General features: G+C 30.9%; 3 protein-coding genes across 3 annotated transcripts; 2 read left to right on the plus strand and 1 right to left on the minus strand.

Moving 5' to 3' along the window:
- Positions 1–263: 263 nt before the first annotated feature.
- On the plus strand, positions 264–4,272 carry LOC137831232 (syntaxin-61-like). Its single transcript, XM_068638827.1, has 7 exons — positions 264–463; positions 941–1,051; positions 1,502–1,615; positions 1,748–1,932; positions 3,533–3,623; positions 3,794–3,859; positions 4,055–4,272. The coding sequence occupies exons 1-7, from the start codon at positions 410–412 to the stop codon at positions 4,163–4,165; spliced, it is 732 nt and encodes a 243-aa protein (XP_068494928.1). The 5' UTR covers positions 264–409; the 3' UTR covers positions 4,166–4,272.
- A 2,648-nt stretch (positions 4,273–6,920) lies between these two features.
- On the minus strand, positions 6,921–11,675 carry LOC137831233 (uncharacterized). The gene is made up of 9 exons (XM_068638828.1): positions 11,237–11,675; positions 10,242–10,298; positions 10,028–10,080; positions 8,901–8,952; positions 8,644–8,709; positions 8,501–8,560; positions 8,126–8,168; positions 7,354–7,398; positions 6,921–7,176 (listed from the first exon to the last, which is right to left on the minus strand). The coding sequence occupies exons 1-9, from the start codon at positions 11,346–11,348 to the stop codon at positions 7,113–7,115; spliced, it is 552 nt and encodes a 183-aa protein (XP_068494929.1). The 5' UTR covers positions 11,349–11,675; the 3' UTR covers positions 6,921–7,112.
- An 8,755-nt stretch (positions 11,676–20,430) lies between these two features.
- On the plus strand, positions 20,431–22,272 carry LOC137831234 (ATP synthase gamma chain, chloroplastic-like). The gene has a single exon (XM_068638829.1). The coding sequence runs from the start codon at positions 20,703–20,705 to the stop codon at positions 21,732–21,734; it is 1,032 nt and encodes a 343-aa protein (XP_068494930.1). The 5' UTR covers positions 20,431–20,702; the 3' UTR covers positions 21,735–22,272.
- The last annotated feature ends 4,774 nt before the right edge of the window (positions 22,273–27,046 follow it).

Below are 27,046 nucleotides of genomic sequence, written 5' to 3' on the forward strand. Positions count from 1 at the left end.
GTAAAACAGAGTTTTATAAAACCAAAGCAATAAAAGAAATATTTAAAACATATAACAAGTGAATTATAAGAAAAATAAATATTTATCATCTATATATATATGTGTGTAAAAGTTAAAATATAGTTAAAAATATATCAAAACTTTAATTATTTTAATAAGTTGTAATAATATTTTTTTAAAACTACATTCATGAATATATTTAATTTCTTTAAATAAAAAATACTCTAATTTTTAAACTATAATTGTAATATATTTTGATAATTTGGGTGCTTTTATAAAATCTCTGTATTTCGGCATGAAGAACTGATAAGTTGAAAAATCAAATGTAAAAAGAAGCCAAATTCAAAGCAGTGTTTGTGTTGATCGTGAAGTGTTCTTTCCTCTGAATCATTCATTCCTTTCTCTTAACATGCCCTCTGCTCAGGATCCGTTTTACGTTGTCAAGTACGAGATTCAAGATTCGGTAAAAAAATTTCTTCAACTATTCGGATTAGATTTTCATTTTTCCTTGAATGATTCATGTTGCGTATTTGAGTGAATGAAGGCTATTTTGTCTTTTTTATTTAATGGTTTTATTGGTTAGAGATTTCGTTTTCTGTCTCCTAGGTTATTATTAATCTAATTAGGCTTTTTCCTACGTAAATTTGGGATTTTTGAAGGAAACCGAATTTCGATCTGTGGCTTTGTAGTGTGTATATCGCGTACGATTTCTTGTGGGTGTATAACTGATTGGAGCTTAGAACATACTGAAAAAGAAAATTGTTGTGTGTGAAGGTTTTAAGTGGAAATTGAAATGGGATCTGTAATTGAAAATATGCTAAACAGAAATGTGAACTGATGAGTTGTTGGTGTTTTGATTTGTTTTTGGATGGATTAGTTGTCTTTTATGTGGGATTATGTTTAGTTGATTATCTGATTTTTTTTGTTAATTTCTGTGAAGATTGATAAGCTGCAATCTACTTTTCATCAATGGCAAAACACTTCCAATGCTGCAGAACAGGGACGTCTTACGAAGGAGGTTCGTGCTGGATGCGAAAGCATAGAGTGGCAGGTAGACCTATTGCATGCTTCTGCAGAATCAATGACAAAATGACTTATTGTTAGATCATGAGCTTTTTCATTCTTACAACATGTTGTTGTCATAAGTTGCATGAATTCAGATCTAGTAGATTAGACATTCTTTGTGGTAGCTTTTGGTGTCCAATATTATCGTGCTTTCTTGGAGGGTAGGATTTGATGATTTCATTTAATTCTCCAAAACACTCCAATCCTTATCCTTTTGAGTTCCTTTAGTTTGGGGTACCTTGAAAGGAAAAAAAACCTGGTTATGTGAATGCCCTTGAAAATGTTTCCAAGTTTGATCTAAATATAATTTTTGGAATACAATTATAAATTTATAATATATTTGTTTTTAATACATTTTTTGAAATGCTGTCAATGGTCTTTTTTTCTGCAACCAAACCTATATACAAATGCTGAAGTCTGATTTTTTGATAGAAAGGTGGATGAATTGGATAAAGCAATTGCTGTAGCGTCTAGAGATCCTTCTTGGTATGGAATTGATGAAGTTGAACTTGAAAGCCGAATGACATGGACAAGCAGTTCTCGATCTCAGGTATCTAAAATGTATGCCAATTTTTAGTAAGCAGGAAGACACAATATTTTTTTTTTGAATGTTCAAATGCTGTTTATTATCATTATTTTCTTCTAAACATCATGCCCAAAATATTCCTTGTTGCATTATTAGGTTGTCACAATGAAGAAAGCATTGGAGGCTGGAAAGGGTTCAAGTACCACAAGCCACAGCAGTATGCGCCAAGAACTCATGAGGCTACCAAGTTCTCGTCAAAATGATACCTACAACCAGTATGCTGCCCGAGATAATGATGATTTCATACAATCAGAATCAGATAGACAAATGCTTCTTATAAAGTACTTCTCCCCTCTTATCTCTCATGCTAATTGAACTGGATTTTGATGTCTTTTGTTCTACTATGGCATAACACTACTTTTTTTATAGTTGACTTTTGTATATCTTTGTGGGATTAAACTATAACGATAGCCATTTTTTCTGCATTGTCAGTCTTCCACTAGCTTTCTAAGACACGAGTGAAATGCTTTCTGTGTGCATGAAACTTATACCAACATATTTTGAGATATACCTAATTGTAGAGGTGGCAAAATGAGTCAATCAATCTAGCCCGGCCATCAACCCCTCAAAGCGGGACAGGTTAGCTCGCTAGCAAAAGATGGATTGAAGGGTGCAACCCACTCTGTTTAGTAACAGGTCACTAGTGGGTTGGCCCATTAAGGGGTAAAAAAGGCAGGTCATCAGGTGAACAATGGTTGGTTGGGAACCCACCCAAATTAAAAAAAAAAATTCAATTCAATTTCAGAATTTAAATATAATTTTTGTTGTCATCTAATACTTGTTGAAAATTTGTCAATACCAAATGAGTAATTCAATAGATTATTGTATTGTTTATTTTTTTTAGAATTGCTAAGATACAATACAACTCAAACACCACACTAGCTTCATAGAGTTATATGTTTTCTTATAAAATGATAAAATAATATTGGATGCTAATAAGAACAATTCTTGGTAAATGGTGATGCATTTAAATTGAAAAAAGGGTCTGCAGGTTGACCTGCTTTGACTCACTGGGTTGGGTTGGACCAGCTTAGTGGGTTCAACTATCAAACCCACCCACCAAAAAATGTTGGATCAACCCGGCTGTTTGGATTCACTTTGTCACCCCGACGTATTTGTTGAATAAACTGTGATTGCAGGGAAATTTTCTACTCATCATTTCATTTACTGCTTGTAAATTTTTGTTTGTGAAGAAAATTCTCATTAATTTCTTATAATTATTTGGGGGAGGTTTGGATCTACGCTTGATATTAGGTGAACTTCTAGGAAAAGAAAGAAAAATTGAATTTTCATAAACTAAAATAAGCTTCATTTACTGCTTGTAAATTTTTGTTTGTGAAGAAAATTTCTCATTATCATGTTTATAATTCTGAGCGACGGTGGATCTACTCTTGGTATTACTTTTATATGTTTGGATAAACTTCTCTAACTAAGAAATGAAAAAAAAAATCATAAACTAAAATGAGCTTCTTCATAAGTTAAAATGAACTTAAGCATGAGTTTATTTGAAAGTTTTCTCGTAATAGTTATCTAAGTGATAATTTTTAAGTTATGCATAAGCTAACTTTAATTTATAGAGAAGTTTATTTCATTTTTTTTTTTTTCTGCTTAAAGTACTATGAAGAAATTCTTTTAAACAGACCTTTCTAATAATACTGCAATGGTTGATTTCTTTTCTTGTCTCTTATAATGAAAAAGAAAATAGAAAGAGGAAGAAAGTCCGTAGGTAACCTTGAGAAAGGAAAAATGTATGAAATGCACTGCTCGAGAATTTAGAAAACTTTTCTGCCCACGGTATCCTTTCTGGAAATACAAATTACAATCTGCCTCTGGTTGCTATTTTAGTTTTGATTTATAGATATATATCTTTTATGGTGATAGGAAACAGGATGAGGAATTAGATGACCTTAGTGAAAGTGTACGAAGAATTGGAGGTGTTGGACTTACAATTCATGATGAACTCACTGCACAGGTAACGGTTTGAAAGGTTTTTACTCTCCTTGATTCTATCTATTTTTGTCTTCACCTGGTTCCTTCAATTTGCTTGAACAAAACTATTTTTTTGCCTCTAGCTCTGAAATAAATTATTCTGATCTGACATTTCTGACTCCTACACTGTCAATGTCAATTTTAATGTTTCAGGACAAGATTCTTGAGGAACTTGGTTCTGAGATGGACAGTACAACAAATCGTCTTGATTTTGTCCAAGTGAGTTTCTGCATCTATTCTTCATTTTTCTCCTTCAAATCGTTTAGTTTGGTTTTGTCTGAGATTTTTTTTACACAAATTTTACCTAAGTTTGCTGCTATTAATTAATAAGAAAGGAAAAATATTGTGGTGTTGATTATGATACATACCAACTCTCGAAGAGGTTCATATTTTGCTCTTCTATTATGCTTGCAGAAAAAAGTGGGAATGGTTATGAAGAAGGCGAGTGCCAAGGGTCAGATCATGATGATATGTGGTTTGTTGGCCTTGTTCATCTTCCTATTTATCTTAGTATTCTTCACCTAGTCATTGAGATGGGACCAGTCTCTGTGCTCTTTGTACATGAAAAGAGATCTCATTTTTTTGTTAAGATTGAAGATTAATAATTGAAATGGATTTAACTATCAGTTAAATGGAGGCCTTATTGTTTTATGTTTTTGGAAGGTGGTAGAAATTTCTGATTGTGACGAAAATAGATTTCAATGTATTTTAAGATTTATAATAGGATTTTGATTCTGGACACGTTAGATTAAACCATTTTCTGCTGCATGTAGTGTTTCTTCAATGTTGCTTGCCATTGATTTGGCAAAATTGGTCTTTGGCATTTCTGGGGCGTCAATTATCTATGATAAATTCTTTGATGAAGTGTGTTAATTGAGGAGACCATAAAAAAGAGACTATTTACAGAAGGGTTTTAAGAATTACTTTTTATGAAATTGAAATTATTCCTTCTACATGAAGGATCGTTTGGAATAAAAATAAAATCAAAAGCACTTAATTCAAATAAAAGTATCAATGAAGATGAATTTAAATTTTAAAATATTAATTTATGAAAGTGAGGGGGGTTGGGGTGTTAGTCATAATTCGTTTCAATTTTATATATATAAATTGAAATTAGATTAACGATTTATAGATGTTAACTTTAAAATTTGGATGATTTTCATACCAATTATTTGATTTTAAAATCCTTGCATGCTTAGTTATTACAATAATAATAATTCATTTTAACTAAATTGTAGCTTCCCACTTTTTCAGTAATATGTTTATATCTTTGCCTCCAATGTTTTCCTGCTAATGGTTATAAAATATTAATGTTTAACTGTTACGAATATCTATAATTATTATTTATTTACAGGAGACAAAAGGAAAAAATCACAAACTTAAAGAGACAATGATGAAAATAAAGAGAAAACAAGAATAGAAACCTCAGAAAGCTGATAAAAAAAATATAACTTTTTAAATAAGACCATAAATAAGAAACCCGAAACCACATTGAAAAATTAACAAGAATAAAAACGTCAAACTTATAAATAGAACGAGTAACTGTTATAATATATATATTGAAAACTAAGTGTTTTATTTGAATAATACATCAAAGATAGCTCTCTTCTCACCTAACAATTTCTTAGGTTCCAAGAAATAAGCAAAAGAAAGGGTAAATCACATCAAACTTTTAAACTAATAAAAAACACTAAATCAATCGAGATTCAAATCAAAGAATGTTCATAAGAGAATCAACTTTTCTTGTGTTTTTTTTTTTAAATTAAGAGATATAATTGATTTTTTTATTAATAATGAGATTAAATTGAGTGAAATAAATAAATAATAGAGTAAAAAAAAATTACACAAAATATTTTTTATTCCAATGTTTTCTATGTAGAATGTATGAAAAAAAAAAAAACCGGTGAGAGAAAAGTTATTTTCCTCCTTTTTCCCAATAAGTCGACGGCGTTACATCATTTGGTTACATCATTTGGATACTTCGAATAAACTAGAGTACATATAGGATACACCGGTGCTCAAACCTTTTCTAAAGATATGTATAATTCAACCTCAAATCTATTTTATTGTAGTTAATAACATTGGAGCACGTAAAATTCGAATTTAAGAACTATTAACAGACAAATATAGATACAATAATAAAATTTCACATAAATTTGTGGATTATCAAAATAAAATATCAATTTTAATTGGAGGATAAGAAATCAGAATCTAACAAATTGTACTTAAATTTTCTCATTGACCATGAACAAAACTTTATTATAATATTATAGATGTTGTTTGTATTGTTATTCAATCAGAATTAAAGTTTATATATAGGGAATTTTCTCTTTAACTCAATTTTTTTTATTTTTATATTAATATTTAATTTTATTATTGTATTTTTGTGTTATTTTTTATTTTTTTTAAAACATATTAAACCAGTTATCAGAAACAGTTTTGAATGTAATTTTTTTTTAATTTAATTTTTTAAAATATACTCTCTCATATTGTCCATATCTCATACACATAAATCTATATTTTATTTAAATAAATATAAATATACATATAATATTAATAATAAAAAAAAGCAGATGCAAGATGCGGGAGCACCTGAGTTCCCGCTAGTTTCTATAACAAGAATTTTGCAAATTATGAAAATGAAACTTAAATTTTGGTTAAATAATAACAAAAATAATTCGTAAGAAATCTCGTAACTAAATTTCCTTCATTGACAATAATTTTACATTGATAACATTGTTACCTTTTCAACATGATGCTATACAAAAATTATTACAATTTACTATTTTTTTTATTATGAAGTGAAGATATTAAATTACTATTATATTAAGCGTATTATTATGTTATGCATACAAGTTAGTAATAAATTTTTGAAAATTGTTTTTTAATATTAGATAAATAGTTACCAGTAGAATCTATGAATGCTGCAAGAATTTATGTAGACTCTGCAAGAATAAAAATCGTATCAGGGTCCATTCCAGAATAAGCAGGTCACAACAAAAGCTGCAAATAATAGCTTTTCTGATATTTCCCATGTTTAACGTGATTTTAACTTTCAGTATTTGACATGTATCCAAACACACTTTCAACTTTTTTCTGATGGAAACCCACTTTTTTCACAGATAGATCGTCTGGTAAGATTAAACGTTTTCTATATTTTTTTAATTACAAATATGTTATCTTATTTTATCTTTATTTCCTATTTCCATAATGCATCAAATTCAAGAGATTATTTGGAAAAAACTAAGTTAGTAAGTATAAGAGACAGACCCATAGCAAATGCCTAAATAATCAGGTTGTCTTATTGGTTACATTCTTTGAACAAAGGTTTATCAATGAATCAAAGTTTCTAGAAACTTGAGAACACATGAATTGTATCAAAATTGTTGGGGAAGAAATATCATGCATGGCTTTTCAAAATAAGGTGTGGCTAATCCAAGTTCAGAAAGACCTAATAAGTTGTTATGAAAGCTCAAGTTGGAGGTTGCCAGGTTCCTGGTCTAAAGGATGCACCAGATCCAGTTGCCTCTGAAGACCTGGAAAGAAATTTTTTTGAACAGATAAATATCAGGGTTAAAATCTAGGAAAATGATATCTCTGAGAAAACCATTTAACATTTTTGGAAAAATTGTTTCATTAACTAAAATTAAGATTACTATAGGCTTTGCTCAATCATGATGTTTTTGACTGAGAATATAAACATTTGGACTTACTCAGACTGGTCTTTTGTTTTCTCTGCTAAACTCTCTTGAGGATTCCTGCAGAAAGATCACATGATTACTGTTAAGTTGAATAGCTATACTTCAACTAGTTTTTGCCCAAAAAAATATTGGTTTCACAACAAATAGAAGACACTGCCCTGAAGGAGGAGGCAAGAAATATGGATTTCAAAACCGTGCCACTGAAGATCAAAATCATTCAGTCAAAGAATGTCATTTCCAAAGAACATAATCAAAAATGATTTTTTTTATGTGTATCCTCAAGAGTTCTTTCATACATAGTCACTGGATACTCTCTAATTAAATTTTATTATTAAGGGTATGTTTGTGAGTTTGTTAATCATGGCGGATAATAGCCTTGAGAATTTGGTTTTTTAAAAAGTCCAATTAAATTTTATTATTAAGGGTATGTTTGTGAGTTTGTTAATCATGGCGGATAATAGCCTTGAGAATTTGGTTTTTTAAAAAGTCCAATACCATAATACACAATTCATATAGCCGACTTCACCTAGTGGCTAGTGAGATAAGGCTACCAAAAATGATGGAACAGGAATGAAGAGAAGACAGCCAAACAACTTCCTGACAATATTTTAATGAAAAGATAAGAAAAAGATGAAAACTAAATTACTAACAATTTTTGGTAACTGAATCAGACATAGTAAAAGAATGATTTTTTTATGCTGGAAAAAGAAGCTGCAACACATAGCAAAGACCATGCATTTTACACAATAAATTAGGTAAAAAAACTCAGTTTCAGAAGACTCGCCTTAAGCCACCCGTAGTGCTAGATGATTCTTCAACGTCATTACCTAGAGTGGAGAAAATATGTCAAAAACTATGTTCAAAGGATAGGTAATGTGCGGATGTATAACAAGAATTCCCTCTTTCAGGAAGGCATTGTCTCTTCTTTTACAAGGACTGGGACAAAAATATCACGATGCCGTTTATGACCTTGCAAAAGTAAACATAATCATTTTCATGGAGTAATAAGAATTCTATTTGGTTTATTTTTCTTTGAGGGATAGGGGAAGATATTAAGATCAATCTGCTTATAAGTTTAACTTCAGTTTATCTATCATAATAAGTTTTCTTTCAAGAAGAACTCAATATTTATGTCAAAAGAAAACGATAGTAAGATGACCTTCTGAAGGAACTGAAAATTGTTGAATAAAACTTTTCAAGTCTGGACCACTGGTTTTACCTGCATAGAGATTGTAAATTAATCAATAACTTCCAATAAATAAAGAAGAATATTGCTACAAAATAAAATTTCAACCATCTGACCAGTGCTGACACGTTTGCCTTTAGTTCCTTCTTTGGCTACCCTTTCTTGTTCCTCTTTCTTCAGAACTTTGTGAAAAGAAAAAAAGTTTGTTAGGGTATTTGGATAGAACAAAACTTGGCCAAGAATGTTCTTTCATTATATTTAGAATTATGGCATGAAATGCTAAGGACAAAGTTAGGAGAGGAATATAACTAAATCAGAGTAAAGTATCCAATTCACACAAATAGTTTAAGGTTGAAGTATAATTGGCACATACGAGCAACATTCTGTCTAACACGTTCACGTCTTGCTTCCAATTCCATCATTTCCTGAAGGAGAAAGTATTGTCAAGTAATAGTAAAATACCATACCATTCAAAGTGCCTATTTACAAAAGAAATCAATTCCCAGGAAGACATTCATAAAACATTAAAACTTACAGGGTTAGCTTAATACTTTGTTATTTGCAAAAAAAATTGCACATAAGTAATGATGCAAAACTAATAAACTAAATAACTACATTAACACGGATCACCACATAACTCAATTTAATTCACCAAACCCTCAAAATGAAAAAAGAAAAAATCAAGAAAAGTGGGGAAAATATGATGAACGCTAAGACAGAGCTGCAGAAGAAGGGCATTGGGTAATACAACTAATGCAGAATGTTTCAAGAGCATTGTCCTATCTGATTAGCTTATCCTTGTGACCTTGCCCTACTAAGGAAACACAAAATACTAAACCTGAGGTGTTGTATGGATCTGAATTTTGGGCAGCCAAAAGCCCATGAGAGAATAAACTCAATGTTGCATTGGATGAGAAGACACATTAGACAAAATAGGATTAGGAAAGAATGCATTATTGCACTCGGGAGAAAACTAGAATAGCACCTACTACAGAAAAAAATAGTACAATCTCACTTTTGGTGATTTGGGCATGTGCGGAAAAAACATATAGAAGACCAAGTATGAAAATTTAGCTGGACGTAACTCTATTGACAGTGGAAAAGGGAGACTGGAAAAAATTATAGGTAAAAATCATTGAGTAGGATTTAAAGGTCTATGATTTATGTATAGACAAGATTTACAAGAGAACATCTCCACATCTTTTGATTCATGTAACTAGCCCTGCCTAGGAGAAAAGGCTTGGTGGTCGTTGTAGTTGAAAGAAGAATCACAGAGTTTTGATGGTAGATAGGTAGATAGATAGAGTTAACAAAATCAACGTTTATTCATTGCAAATCAATCCTTGACGATAAACAGAACTCAAAAGGAAAACAGTTGTAAGCAGCATCATGTCATCTAGCCCAAGCCATGACTGAAAAAGTAAAGAAACATCAATAGCTTTGCGTTTGGATAACTTACGGTACTAGCAAAAGGATATAAACAGGTGTATTGCAATTTACCTCTGGAGTTGGAGCCTTCTTACGCTGCCCATTCAGCCAACATATCCATTCAACTGGAACAATGCAACAGTAATCATCTATTAAGCATGGGAAATAGGATAAAAAAATTCTTCAAGTTCGACATATAAAAACACTTGGATCCATCCCTGAAAAAAAATGTAATAATAGATGTAACAATTCAACAGTTGAATGTCGACAAATGTAAAATATATACCTGGAATAGAGGTAGGATCCTCCTCTTTCTTAAATATTACCCATCTTTTCTCTTTCACTAGTAAACCAAAACAAAATACCAAAAATCAGACAATCACTATAAAATGAACTACAATGCAGAACACACAGGAAACAAAAAAGTATACACTTGCACACCAAAATGATATCTTCATTCTTAAATGATTCAATCTAGCACAAGAAAATAGTGCCAATATTTTTAAATGGCAATGAATCAATTTTTATTTAATTCTTTTACTTTCTAAAACAAGATCAGTCTCAACCTTGTTAAAAGTTACGCCAAATCCTATAATAGGCTAAAGAATGTAGAAATCAAGAACCAATAACCTCAAAAAGCTTGTGACAATTGCGAATTTAATTCACACATCGTCCAATCTCAAAGCCCAATATTTAACCTTTATCTGTTGGATGTATATCCAGAGGTTTCTCCCTGGGATAATCCTCCTGAGGACTGTATTAACCCAACCCCTCTACAAGGATACTTTTTCACAGAATGCAAACCAACGAACTCCCCCTTGAAAGTATTCCTTTACATATTTATTGGGGAGTTCTATCAATTCAACCCCTCTCCAAGGATTTTTCTTCACAGGATTCGACCCACTGACATCCTAATTGAGTGTATTCTTACTAAACATTCTTATCCTGCGGACTAATTTTTTGGTAACCACTACACCAACTCACCTGATAACAAACTTTTTGGTTCATAACCATATACACACAAAAAAAGCAAAGCGCATTGAGAATATCACAATATCGGGTATATCAAGTAAGTAAAGTATTGACAGTGTGGTGATCATTGCAATGCAAAAACACCCATCTTCCCTATATTACACGAAGAGTTCATACAAGACAAACTACACATGTACAAACCCAGAATCTCAAAACACAATAAAAAAAACACCCATTAAACACAAACAGAGCAATGACAATAAAACATAAAAGGGTATATACAGAGAGAGAGAGTGGAAAAGCGCTTACTAACACCGTCAACCTCTTCATTTCTAGTGAAGTATTTGTTCCCTGCTTTGTCAATTCCCACCTTAGATCGATTGCTAAACAATCCAGAAATCTTCCCAAGCAGCCTTCGCATTTTTTTTTTTACTTTTGTAATTTTACCCTTTCTGAATAAATTTCAATTGTGTTGCAGTGACAGCATCGTCGTTGGAACAATCAGACGTTGGAAATTGGAACCACAGAAACTTGGAATATGAAATTTGTTTCTGATCAGCGTTGATTCTACAGAAGGGGTGTGTTTGAGAGCAAACACCAACTGTGAAGTGTGAGAAGAGATGTGATAATTTACCAAACGCGTCCTTAGAGAGTGATCTTTCAGAGATAAAGGGAAAAAATATCAATAATTTGTATATTGTTAAGTTCTAAACCCTAGCCTAAGGCAGCTACCATATGAATTGGGAAACATATAAGGATTTCAAGACTCACTATATAAAAGGTTTAATCATATAATGTCATTTATTTTACATAAATTTCTCCATAAAGTTTAACACTTCGAAAATTAGTTTTACATATTAAATATATTTCAAAAATGTAGAATGATTTCTAAAATGATTTTAAGGAGGAAGCATAGGACTTTAGTGGTATCTCTCACTATTATAGAGGAAAAAAAATTTTTTTTTTTGCAAGTTGTTTTCTCTCTTACAAGAAAATGAAGCATTTATACAATTTTGAATAAGATATAATTTAATTATGTTTAGATTTGTATTTGATTTTTAATTGTAACATTTAGTGAAAATGACAAGCACACAATCTGGTCTTGTAAAATGCGAGAGGATATCCTCACTACTTAAGTAGTTTTTGTTCCTTTCAAGATGTCCTCCTCGCACGATGTTGATAGTTTCTTTTGGTACGAGATGTGGGCGTGTATCTGCAAAATATACTTTGACGTTAAGTTTATTCTTTTGAATAGTTGAAAGAGATAAATGCTATTAAAAATGTACCTCTACCTTATCTTTGTTAACTTATTTATAGAGAAATGTACCTCTACCTTATCTTTGTCAACTTAATTATAGAGTTATGTTGGGCATCCGTGCAAATAAGTTTAGATTAATATAGATAGGGTGGTTAACCTTCTATTAGTCTGACACCAAGTACATTCTAATTAGAGATTAATTTCGTTCTTAAGCAATTGTTAGATCAGGTTCCCGATATGTTTTTGACAATATTTATGAGATTATGTAATCTTTTTTACTTTTTATAGTGAAGATGATCTCGATCGTGTATAGTACATCGTCATAAATCAAACTCGTTAAAGAGGTCATAAACATATGACTATTATAAAAACACATTCTATTATCTAATTCATTTCTTTAACAATATCATCAACTCATAGAAATAATATCAAATTAATATATAATAGGGAACTTAATAGAATTTTTTGGACAACTTGAATTAAGTATGTCTAACCTGAGATTGACACTTGACTCAATCTAAGCACCTCGAATGTACAAACCTAGGCTTTGTAGGTTAGGATAAGTTTAAGGTATTCAAATTTAGACGTATGCATGTGTTCCAAATCTGCAATAAACTATCTCTCTGTTTCTGATCACCTAATGTCTTAATTCGTGTGATTTAGACACCTAATGAAATCAAGATACGTACATACATATACTTAATACATACATTCAAGCAATGGTTCACATATTATCCCAAGTTTATGATCTTTATTGAATTCATATCATATATGTATATTATTTATAATCATTCCAATAATAATCCAAATTAATGCAATATCATAAATTAATCATAACATCACATTATTACAATGAATACTTGAACCAAATAATGACTTATACTTTAAAAATGTCACTTAAGCGAAGGTAGGTTGCTTAAGTGACTTATAATAGGACATAATGAAAATATTATTGGAGTCTCCTTCCTCAAGTTTTGTGGTATCACTTAAAGCGAGAGTTTGTATCAATTGAGTATCTTACCAACACTTAAGCAATAAACCCAATTAAAAAAACTTGCTCTTTAGCTCCTCCTTGCTTAAGTTTCCATAGGTCACTTGAGAGATAGACCTCATTGCTGGAGCGATTAGTTGTTGCTTGAGCGATATAGGGTAGTCACTTCCCCTTTCTTGCTTAAAATTTGGCTTTTAGCTTGAGCAGTTAGAGTTATCACTGAAGCGTTATACTGGTTACTCAAGCGATGATACTCTACATTAGATTAAAGCCTTTGTTTGAGCGGTTGATGCTCTAGCAACAAAGCCACATATGTAGAAAACATAAATTTCTACACAAAGCCAAAACTAATTCAAAACCATTTATAACCAATATAACCATCCTTACAAGTTTAAAACACAATTTTAGACCCAACAAAGGTAAAGTTTACTCAAAATAACTAACAATACTCCTTTTTGACCATTCCATGCAATTATGTAATTCAAAATCAGTATAAATTTTTAAACACAATCAAGAATCAAAATCATACATAACCTAGAAAATAAATTACAATTTAAGATTGTTTCCCTCACGTGAAAGATACTTGCACTCTAAGTAATATCTAAAAAACTCATTTTCTAAAATCCTAGAGACCTAGAGCAATTTAACCACACAATATAAAATTTCATTTATAGATTAAACTAGTTTTAGAGAATTAATTTTCTAAACCAATAATGAGTTAAAAAAAAGGAATTGAGCGAATTCCATACCAAAATGGTACATACTTCAAAATTAAATATGATCAAGCATAATTGATGTTGAACACGCTAGCTACTACACAATGGGATTTGTTTTTGAATGAAATGAAGTTAAAAATTGAGAGGGAATGATGGTGAGGATTGAGAGAGAACTTTATAAGAAGAAAATAATTCATAAGAATAATAAGAAAAGAAAGAAGAATAATAAAAAACAAAAAACATGAGGAATATGAACTTTAAATCCCAAATCTTACATTATCTCCAACTCAAAAAAAACTAATCCTAAAAAATTCTCTTACGAGGGAAAAGATAATGATTATTCATGCATCCTTTCTTCCATCTCCTAGGCAGAATACTTGAAATGTCAATTTGAGGGTAATTTGCATTTAACATCTGCATTTGACATGATACTTGGAAAGAGAAAAATAAACTTTCAAATTTAGCTATCTAATTTTTTGGATTTCAGAATTTGAAATGGAAATGTACTTTTGGAACATAGTTCAAAAGAAAAAAGATTAACTTTTATTTAACTAAAAATAGAAAAATTAATTTCAAATTGTGAAACTTAATTGCAAAATTCTGAAACTCAAAAAATTAATCTTAAGTTCGAAATATATTTTCATATACACTATACTATAAAATTAATTACAAATTGTATAATTTAAAATATAAATTACAACCATTAACTACATATTATATAATTTAAAATATAATTTTAGATTATATAATCTAAAAATTAAATGATTGAAAATATTTTTGGAGTTAATAATTAATTTTTACAGTTTGAAACTGCAATGCATAATACATCATTTAATTTTTTAACTTTTATATTGTATAATTTGTAATTTTTTTAATCCAAAATATTTTTCATGATATGAAAGGATAACTTTTATATTTCTGAGAGTGCATGGAGGTGTATGAAAAAAGTTGATGTTATAATACTATTATGAAAAAAAAACGATACTAACTTACATTAAGAAAAACTGTTTTTTTATCATCAATTTAATTGTTTTGGGTTGAATTAACTTAGAAATCAATACCACCTTTTATACACTAAATCTGGTTTATATAATTGAATAGAAAGCTACCTCATTCATACCATCAATCAAGCTGGCGAAACTATATTATATTTAATTTTTATTATTATTAAATTATAACTTTATTATATTTCCTTAATATTTATATAATGTTGAATTTTTTTTATATATTATTATATTAATATTGTGTTAAGAAAATATGAATTTGGATTTAAACAATTCAATTTTCTTTTATAAAATTATGGATTAAAATCCAATTGGATTTGAAATGGATTTGGATTGAATTTTTCAAAATCCAATGACCACTCTTAGAGATAGGGTAAATCCATATCTTACATAACCTATCATTATAAGAATAAGATAAGATACTATGAACTTTGAAGTTAAACTTATTGATTTGATCGTCTTTCCTACACCAATGAAGTATGTAACTCTGAAGATACCATGATCATTAGCAGCAAAGAATTCCAAATGTCTTCTCCTCTTATCTACATATGATTTTGGTCTATTCAGGGAAGTCTTTAGTTTATCCTAAATCATTTTGACCTTCTTTGTACTTTGATGCAATAACTTAAGTCCAATTAACTAATTCTCTTCATCTTGAATCAACATATAGATGTCCCACACTTCCCACCATACAATGCTTCATAAGGAATCATACCAATGTTTGTTTGATAACTGTTGTTATAGGTTAAGTCCAGTAGTGACAGAATCTCATCCTAATTGCCCAATTGATACAACACTCAAGTCCTTAACAAATTTTATGATGATTAATTTTATTTTTTTTTAATTTTTCATCAGTTTGTAGATGGTAAGCTAAACTAAGTTAAATTTTAGTCTTCAAAGCTTCCTGAAGCGTCTACCAAAATTTAGAAGTGAAGCGATGATCTTTATTTGATATTATACTAGAGGGTACGACGTGCAATATGACAATCTCATTTATATATATTAGGATGAGTATTAGTTTATGCTAGAAGGTAACCCGTAAAATTTCACATAAATTACACAATGTTTTTTCACTTTACATGATCGATAGGTAGGGATGACAAATAATTTTTTCCTCACAGGTATTGTCTGAACTTGTTCCAATTTTAACGGAGAATCTTCGCAGTGACTAGGTATGGATAATACTCGATTTTTTAAATTGGGTATGGAGAGAGAGATTGTACATATTTGTTTTGTCCTTATCCCATACTCGTCCTTATATTCATCATCCCCTTATACATGTCCTTGTTTTAAATGACTAAAACACTTAGTTTATTAGGTAACCTACAAAACTTATCTTCATTGTTCTTTCTTGTCCTTAGAATTGTTTCATTTAGAAAATCCTCGTTTCTTTCTTATGCCACACAATTTTTCATTCTCTCTCAATTGTTGTTCAATTTGTTCAACATTCACAAAGTTCACTTAGATCCTTAAGGTACTTTCCCTTTTATCACAATATTGATTACACATTTTTTTTCTAAGGTTTTTCGTTTAAATGATGTATTGCATTTCAAGAAACACAAACCTCAATTTCATTAAATCAAATAATTTTTTAGGACACACATTTAATTAATATTATTCTTTTTTAATATCTTTATTTATTTTTTATTTTTTTCATATGAAAATACTTGACTCCCAATTTCAAGTATTCAATCACATAAACCCTTATAATGTGTGCCCTTTTGACATTAAATCATTGATAATATCATGTATTTTTTTATGTAAATTTTATTTTTTTGTTAAAAATATTATTTAACTAATATTTAAAACAATAAAGGATGGGTATGAGTATACCCATTAGTTGATGGGGATGAGAATGAGACAAAAATTTAATAGAGATGAGAATGTGGATGAATTTTTACTTCAATAACAAGGATATATGAATGATCAAACATGCACCTGTCCCGTCGCATTGTCATTCCTACATAACAAAATCTATATATTTCACTTCCTCGGAGGGGTGTCCAACTAATGCGTCATGCTTCCATGTCACTAATGTTCAACATTAGACTTCTACATACTTGGATACATCTCTCTTCATGTTAGACAATCAATAAAGCACCTTAGGATTCTGATACATCTTGGTCATACTAGAATGTAAATTAAGTATGCTCTTATGACCTGTGATAAAATCATCTATTTCAATTCACTATTATTTGGCACGCATATTCTGCTTCCAAATCTCAAAATATCATTTGATCCTAAAGAGAATTCCTTAACTTGATAATTACCTAACAAATCCAAGATACATTTTAAGCTAGGATCCATCAACCATTTCTCCCTTAACTATAACAAACATGTTACAAATAATGTGGTCAAAAGATACTGAAATCTCCAAATTCATATTGTTGAAGTCTTTAATGAAGTCTAACTCTTTGACCATCAAGGTAAAGATCTAAGTCTTCCTTTTTTCTTAATGCATTTACAACAACATTTGATTTTTATAGATGTTACATCAAGTGGAAATCACAATCTTTTAGGAACTTCATCCACATTCTTTGCCTCGTGTGAAACTCTTTTTGATCAAATAAATATCTCATACTTTTATCATCACTAAACACACCAAAATGGGTGTCATAAAGGTAATGTCTCCATATCTTCAATGTAAAGACAATTGTTGTCAACTTTAAGTCATGAGTTGGAAAATTTCTTTCATGTACTGCTTCCTCGTTTTGTATTAAAGCACACCATAGTCTCTCATAGGAAGCATCACAAAAGACTTCAAAAGATTAACTTGGATTTGGGATTGTCAACATAGGTGAACTAATCAATCCCTCTTTGATTCAACAAATATTTTCTCACCTTGTTTAATCCATACAAAAAGAAAATTTTGTGCGAGTCAATTGTGTTAGAGGGGCTACTATTTTAGAGAAACTCTCATTAACATGTTAGTAACAATCTTAGGATGTTTCCATTGAAACACAACCTTCACTTTAGAAGGATCTATAACAATCCCTTGAATTGAGATGACATGTCCTAAAAATTGTATCTTGAAATCCAAAATTCATATTTTGATAAATTTACATACAACTACTTTTCTCTTACAACATTTAAAATATTAAGAAGATACTCCATGTAAATACCAAAGTGTACGAAGATATTATTTATAAATACCACAATAAATTTATCCATGAAATGTTATAATATATAATTCATATGTTCCATGAAGATAATTTTGACATTAATTACATCGAATGAGATAACAAAAATTTATTACCATACCAAGATATGAAAATGACATATTATACATTTTCAACTTTAACAAGAATATAATGATAACCTAATTATAAATTTATTTTAGAAAATATAATTGTTATATTTAGCTATATATTTGTTCTTAATTATCAACTTGTTTAACTACATCTAGTGAAATTTTTTTCAAATAGTAGTATTTCCACTTTTATTTCTCCATCCAGCTCCTTATTATTTTTATTTCTTTATCTAATACCGTTTTAGACTTTTTTTTTCTTCAGATAACAATATTCCCACTTTTAAATATTTATAAAATTGTAGTGAATTTAAATATTTATTAAATTGAAATAAATGAAAATTTAAAATTTAAAAATTTATGAAGAAATATCAATACAAAAATGAAATAAAATATTTTATAGAAAATGTAAAATCCTAAACTCTAAATCCTAAACCCTAAACCCTAAATATTTTGTAGGGTTTAGAGTTTTACATTTCCTATAAAATATTTTATTTCATTCTCTTATTTGATACTTCTTCATAAATTTTATATATTTAATTTTTAAATTTTAAATTTCAATTTTTTTTCTATTTCAATTTTATAAATATTTAAATTTATTATAACTTTTTAAATATTTAAAAGTGAAAATAGTACTGTACCGAAGTCAACATGTGGTAGGACCTACCGGGGCCTCCAAGAGGAAAAGTCAATATGTTGACCGCTTTGGGCGTCGCCCACCTTGAAGGCGTAACCCATTGTCCTAAGAGCGTGCTTTGGCTCAGATGGTGCCACCCTCCGATACCCACGGGTAGGGAAGACCGTGGAGGGGGCGGCACAGTGAGAGGCCACGGTACGGGCATGGAGGCCTCGGGCCTCGTTACCTCAAAACACTAATAAAGAGAAGAGAAAGGTGGCTTCAAGGCCATATTCCTAATACCAGCAGGGAGTGACCTGACTCGTGAAGTACCCATGCATGAGGTGTAGGACGTGATGATCCACGCCACCTTTGGAGAATCCCTGGGACAGATACGACCCGGGAAAGGGCCACGTCCCAGAGGGAATCTACGTGCATGGTGCGAGAGGAAGGCTGAGATACTCCCAGGGCGAGTGACTAGAGGCTGGGGCGCATGAGTTGGCACCCAGGTAGTCATCCCCTGCGCTGGATGCACTTCGAGGAGGGAAGACTTACACGCTGAGATTTCCCTAAGTTGGGTTACAACCTCGTAAGGCCTTTCACGTGGAATTGCGCTTAAAGTCATAAGTGACACGTGACAGTAGCACTAAAACCCAAGGTATATAAGCTTTTCTGAAAGCTTAGTGAGGTACGTTCTGACACTTTTACACACGTTTGAATCATTTGCCAGCTTACACATTGTAAGCACAAGTGATTCGAGCACCAGAGAGAGGAGTTAGTTAGAAAACAGTTACGCACCTTCAGAACACCTGAGTCACAGTGTTCCGATACGGAGGTGCACGGTGTTTACTGCCTTACTGACTTGAGCGTCGGAGTGCAAACGGCCGCGATGGCGCCCTTTGTTCTCTCTGTTTCAAGTACTCATGACGGCGAATGGTGGTGATCTGGAACAAAGACAAATGAGTCCTTGATACGCGAGTCTTAGCAGCACACGAAGCACGATTTGGTCAGCCGGCAGGAACAAGTACTATAAAAAAAAATTAAAAACAATACTAGATAAAAAAAATCAGATAAAAAAATAATAGAAATAGTATTAGTGGAGGAAAAAAAAGTCACATCCACTAAATATATAACTTTGATAAACCGTCCTTTTTTTCACTAATTACACTCGAACACTCAGTGAAATATTAAGTTCGATTAATTGTTTCTTCTGTAAATTTTTTCCTTGTTTTTTCAACGCAACTAATTTAATCGGTGTTCGATAAAAAAAAATTTGACACAATACTTACTCCTAAAATCAAATATGTGATGAACTACATCTCCCTCTTATGTGGAAGTTTCCTGAATCTCATTAGAAAAAGCTTCATGAACTCTTGCACTACAAACATATTCTTTTTTGTTTATTATCAATAGCTTCGGCATGAGCTAAAAGTGCTCCCTCGTTAAATTTCAAATTTTATGATCTATATCTATAATATAATTTTTATCTCATAATTCATAAATATTAGTTAATTTAAAATATAGTTTAAAAAATATTTTTGAATTATTTAATTTATAAACTATTGTTAAAATAGTTTTGTGGAATTTATCTAAAATAATAACTGAATTTTTTGGAAACAACAATGTTCCCTAATTTATCCAAAACACACAATTCAAAGATCATCTCTATGCATTAAAAAAAGGATTTTATTTATTTATTTATTTAAGTAATGCACAAAGATATTGAATTGACTCCAGAAACAAAATAGGGTTGGAGGAAGAAGGTGCCCTTTAATGTTCTTCCCTCTTCACTCTTCTCTGTTCTGAAACCTAGGAGAAACCAAATAAGAAACAGCACCACCGCGTTGACTTTGTTGAACTGAGACAACAAATGACGAAATGAAACCACCCAACAACACAACCACACATCTGAAACAAACAGAAAATTACCATTTTCCCATTCCATGTTTTCCCTCTCAAAATCCAACTTCTCTCCGGTTCGCCCCACCCTCCCTCCAGTTCGCTGCGGCATCCGCGAGCTCCGCCAACGAATCCACACCGTCCAAACCACGCAAAAGATCACCGAAGCCATGAAACTCGTTGCCGCCGCTAGGGTCCGCCGCGCTCAGGAGGCCGTTGTCAACGGCCGCCCCTTCTCCTCAAACCTCGCAGCAATGCTGAACGACATCAAACAGCACCTCCAAAACGAAGACGTTTCCACTCCTCTCACCGATGCCAGACCAGTTCAGACCGTCGCCCTCGTCGTCGTCACCGGCGACCGCGGTCTTTGCGGCGGTTTCAACAAACAGGTGTTAAAAAAGGCCGTCACCCGAATCGAGGAGCTGAAGAAACTCAATCTGGGGTGCGTTGTTATAAGCGTTGGCAAAAAGGGTCACTCGTTTTTCACTCACAACATCGAAAAGAAATACCCTTTTGTTAAAGTTGACAGCTGTATCGAAATTGGAGGTTTTCCCACCGCAAAGGAGGCTCAGGTCATTGCTGACGATGTTTTCTCATTGTTTGTTTGTGAGGAGGTGGATAAAGTTGAGCTTGTGTACACTAGGTTTGTTTCATTGATAAGGTTTGAACCTGTGGTTCAGACTTTGCTGCCTTTGGGGGAGGTTTATGATGTGAAAGATGATGTTTTTAGGTTGAGTTCTAAGGAGGGGAAGTTGGCTGTGGAGAGGGATGTTGTGAGGTTGAAGAAAGAGGGTGAGATGTTTTCCCCTCTTATGGAGTTTGAGCAGGATCCTGTTCTGATTCTTGATGCCATGTTGCCTCTTTATTTGAATAGTCAGATTTTGAGGGGGTTGCAGGAGTCTGTGGCTAGTGAGCTTGCTGCTAGGATGGGGGCCATGGCTGCTGCCACCGATAACGCTGTTGAATTGAGGAAGAGACTTTCGGTTGAATACAACCGGGAGCGGCAGGGGAAGATCACGGGGGAGTTGCTGGAGATTGTGGCTGGAGCCGAGGCTCTAACACCAATTGACTTATGAATGTGACTTGATTTTTGTTTTCCTTTCATGGGGGATCATTTGTTGGAGACTGTGGCTGGAGCTGAGGTACTAACACTATTTGACTGATGAATGTGACATGGTTTTGGTTTCCCTTATCATTGTGTGGTGTTGAGCATGAACATGAATCCTTTTTCTAGATGGATTTGGATCAGCCTCAATTTGAGTAGTTGTATTTATCATTGTATAACAATCAGGGAGAAAAGAGAATTGGATGTATAGTAGAGATTCTTGGATAGAGATAAGTCTTGCAGTAGAGGCACCATATGAGAAGCATAAGATGTGCATTTTGGACCAGATTGAAAGCTTCCCTACAAGATTTCTCTCTATTTGAGATCTTGATCAGACATCTTCTCTCCTCCGTGATTGTCGAGTAATGACAAACTTAACAGCTTAGATCTCAGTTGGATGGAATCCAATTGGAGAGGACCCAAGCTCAAGTGTTATTGAATTTAGTTTCTAACTTTATGAAACTTAAGTCTTAAAATTTGTAAAATGTTGGAAAGTGTTATTCACTTTAGCCCTTGTGCCAATGAAAGTGGTAAAGAAAAAGAAGCAGCAGTGGGAATGACACTGGCGAACTGCAACATCCGTGAAACTAGGCATTGAAATGAGTTTTGTAAAGTTAGGATTAAAGTGAATGATGCTTTCAATTTGGAAGCTAAAGTGAGTTTTGACCCGTGTTCAAAAAAGTGCATTGCTTTCCTTTAACATCTTATCATTGTAGTTGCTTGCTTCTTGGTTTTGTAATTCAAGAGTTAAAACTTTGGTTTAAAGAAAACTCACTGGATCAAATCAAAGAAATCTCAAACTTCACTTGCTTCTGATTTGAATAAAACTTGAATGATCAGAGCAGAACTTTACCCCCTCAACATTTTATGTTTGTTGCCATGCTTAATCAAAAGAAACTCAATATAAAGGTACTTTTCCTGTTTGAATTATTGATAGAATTAAAGTACGTATATGAAATTGATTCATGCATCAAAATGCTGCTGATAGGAAAAGCTAAATTTTTTCCATGAAGTAAAGTCTCGGCCCTATAATTGATGAATAGGAATATAGGGTACCTTGAGATGACAAGATCTTCACGCGTGCTTGAGTAATGTCTGAATGTCTATATCAACCTATACTTGACCCACATTCCTTGGTTTTGGTTGGTAACTTGGCACTGTGGATAGCTCTTCTACCACAATTTGACCTTGGAGGTACACACCTTAGATTTGAGGGGTTATAGGCCACGTGCTGTGAAAGTAAAAACACATTCAAGCCTCAAAAAAATAAGAAAAATGAAAGTAATGTACTTCTTAACACAATGAGGGAAATTGTAAATTTCTTGGGCTATTACTTAATTATTAAGTTTCATTCATGATCTTATGAAATCTAATGCACTCCAATGTTTAAGAATCAATATGCTGTTCCTTTCAATGAATTTATTAATAAAAAATATTAAAAAGGATTTGGTTTTTCTATCTATCAGATCTGAATTATTAAGTATTGATGAGAAAATCAATTGTTTATATTTCAAGACACGAATGATTTATTATATATAAGTATGCAATATTGATAAATAATTCCTTTTCATTAGGGGGCGAATCCGATTATGACACAAATATATCTTCTATTGATATTGGAATTGAAATTATTTTGAATTTAAACTTAGTCTCATTGACATTTGTTTGAATGTGGTGTCATAGACCGAGTTTGATTATCACATAAACAAATCATGTACGAATCAATGTAATAAAGGACAATAACCTAGTATCAATATGTGGAGATCTAAAAAATTAGCTTAAATAGTGGGATAATGTTTAATATTAAAAAAAGTTGAAAACAACACCAGATATAAAGGAAAACCAGATGAGGATTTAATATATAAGGAAGAAAGTATGATTTGAAAATAGAGATAAGAAGCTGAAAAACCCTATATTTCTGGCAGCAAACCTAATGCTTTAGCTAAGATGTCATTCTTCTTAGTTGGAACAAGTTTTTTATTTTATCTTTAAAAATAAATAGCCCCTTTAGAAGATCATGATAAAAAGAATCATATTTGCATGACATTGAATTTGGTGGGCCAAATTAACTGGTAGTTATACTCGTGGGAAAGAAACAGTAATGAATGAAAGTTCCAGTCTTTATTGAGTAGTACATGTTATTTACTCAATCAAAGTTCTTCCTGAGCAGGTCTTTTTTTTATCAAACCAAAGTTTATTCACTGGTTGAAAAAATATTCTGACAAAATTTCAATTACAGTTTGACTATGAAACCAGTTTCAAAAATATTCTAGCAAAATTGTAGAACACAATGAAATAAGTTAAAAAGAGTTTATAAAGAAAAGTTACAAGTTATCAGAACACCATATTAGCATTAGATGTTCCTACATGGATTATTCCAAGGACCACAACAAGAGGCATAATTTTACACTTGTTAGTTAACTTTCTTGTATCTTCAATGAGGACAACTGAGACACACAATCCAGATTTCGCAACCGATGAACATTGTTTAGCTGCATTAGAATAATGCTGACTTTTCTTCATGTTTTCTAACCCACTCAGAATAATCCATGCAACATTAATGGTTGGAAAAAGAAAGGGTGAAAAACAATATTAACACTGGCTGGTTCACTGCACATGGATTATAATACAATACATACCAGCCTCCGCCAAAATTGACTCACCTTAAACAAATCTATCTTTCTCATCATCCATTCAAAATTTCAAGTTTTGGCCTGATGTGGGAATGGTTTCATCAGTAACTACAGCCTCTATCTTGTCATATGCATGACTCACAATTTTCTTATCAACCTTTCAGGATAATGGCATTTTTTCTCTCACTTTTATTCTCCTTGGCAGATAATCATGTTTCAGACTCCATCAAACACTTGATGAAAAATTGAACATTGGATTAAAATATTGTTGGACGACTTCCATGAGTAAAAAATGACAGTTTATAGTTTTTAAAAGTGTTCTTGGAGTCTCTTTACTAGAAATACAGAGAAAAAGCTCTTCTAATATTGTATTCAAAGAGATTATATGAATGAAAATGATATAGGTATCTCTTGAAGGTTGAAGTGTCTGTATCTTATTCCATAATAGAGAGTTCTTAGAAGGAAAAATGGTTCACTTGAAGTAGATAATAGGCTATAATTCAGAGGGTGGCTCCAGAAATCAGGCTGAGATGTCTGTGTCCCATCCATTATGCACACTCTTTCAATAATGGTTAGCCACATTGTATTGTAGTCACAATGCCCTATGCATGATTTCCATTAACTTAACATCAACTTGCACCAAAAAGTGAGAATAGAATAAACTCATATGGCTCATATTTTCTAATCTTGCTATAAAGTTCAATTAAGATCACAAAAGAAAAAGTTCCCCACCTTTGTTTACATCAACAACAAACCAAATCAACCTTAACATCATTATTTTAAGAATACTTACACTGCTTTAAGGTAAGATAATTCAGTGCCACAATAACACTGCTTGTTTGGTCCCATGTTATTCACTTTTACATTTATTTTTGATGAAACTATTAATTGATTCTGACCTACCACTTATTCATACTTCTGACTAATCTAAAACTAACACATTGCATGTTACATAGAGATTAATTATCACTTAATAGTTTCTCAGTTAATATGGTTTTTTTGTTTAATCAAAGATCTCGAATTTATGTAATTCTAAAAGACATGATTCTGTTTAAGCTTTTGAAATATTTTAACTTTCCAGATTCTTTAGGCATAGTAATTATTCTCACTTTGAATCTTAGGGGACAAGGAATTTCATAATTTTAAAGAAATTAAAATCTATTTAATTTGAATTATTTTCAATTTAAATTCTTTCACTTTTAAAATTTTATTTATTTTTTATTTAAATAAAGTATATTCAATTATTATCAAACGTAAAAAATATTTTAATACTAAATCATATAATAATTAAAAAATATCAGTGAATGATGTTTTTAATTAACCATGACTAACATGCTGAATTTTTTTAATTAATAATGATTGAAAAATAATTATGGTTCATATTGATAGAAAAATAATCTCTCTCAATAATATTACTAAAAAAACCCTTATAAATATCAATTAAAACAATCTGATTTATATTTGTCGAAAAAATATATTAAAAAACTATAATTGATATCGACTTAAAAAGAAATTATGAAGGTTGGTTAAAAAATTCTTACTAAGTAAAAAATAGTCTCGACCTATGTTGGTATAAAGTAATTCTAATTGACACTTGCTTAAGATAACCCTTGTTTCACATTATAACTAAAATAACTTTTGTTAATACCAATTGAAAAATCATATTCTAAATAGATTGAGGAATGCTCTAATGAATGTGGGTATAAATAACAATAAAAGAGAAAATAATCCAAAAAAAATAATATCAACAAACTTTGGTATCAATCCCCATTTAATATCAATTGAAATAACAATGCAAATGATGATGTTTCAAAATCAAATTGAAAAAAGAGAAAAAAATGAAACAGATTTGAAATACAAAAATGTAAAAAATTTAATTTTTATTTTTAAGGTAATTTTTTAATTTATAAAATTATTTTCATTAATTTAATTTTTTTTTTATCTAAATAACATACTTTATCCTAAGATATTTTAAATTCTTTATAAAAAAAAATCACCTCTAAGATATGCATACCTTGAATGGTAATTGATGCACGTGGGTCACGTTGTTGTCCACCAGGAACTTCCAGGAAGGACATTATTAGGTTTTAAATAACAGAAAAATTGGTTTTTTACTTTATATTTTATCATTGTTTCTTAAAGCCTTTTCAAGAGAGGAGTGTTTATCAATATTTTGATCAAAATAATACATTTAAATTATTTATCTTCTTTAATAATATATTATACTAAATTTTTACTTAAATAATATATTATATTGAATAATTATTCAAATATAATAATTTAAAAATTGCTTCCATTATTTTATACCAATTTTTTTTAAAATTTTAAATTTTAAATATTATCTTGAAAAATAAATATTTTTAATAAAATTGTAGAAAAAATATTTTAAAAAAATTTAGAAAAGTAAATATATTAAGGAATAATATTTTAGAAAAATAAATATATTAAAATGTAATAATTTAGAATTTATTTAAAAATTATTATAATTTAGAAAATTAATAATTATAAGAAATAATTAATTGACAAATTAAAATATGAAAAAATGGAATTCGTTAGAAATTAAATAATTAAAAAAGTAATTATTTTTTTATTGAATTAAAAATGTAATATCAATAGCTATTTATTTATAAATAAAATATAGATTAAGTAA

Source organism: Phaseolus vulgaris, chromosome 6 (genome assembly GCF_000499845.2).
Source record: "Phaseolus vulgaris cultivar G19833 chromosome 6, P. vulgaris v2.0, whole genome shotgun sequence".
In the NCBI taxonomy this organism is placed as follows: Eukaryota; Viridiplantae; Streptophyta; class Magnoliopsida; order Fabales; family Fabaceae; genus Phaseolus; species Phaseolus vulgaris.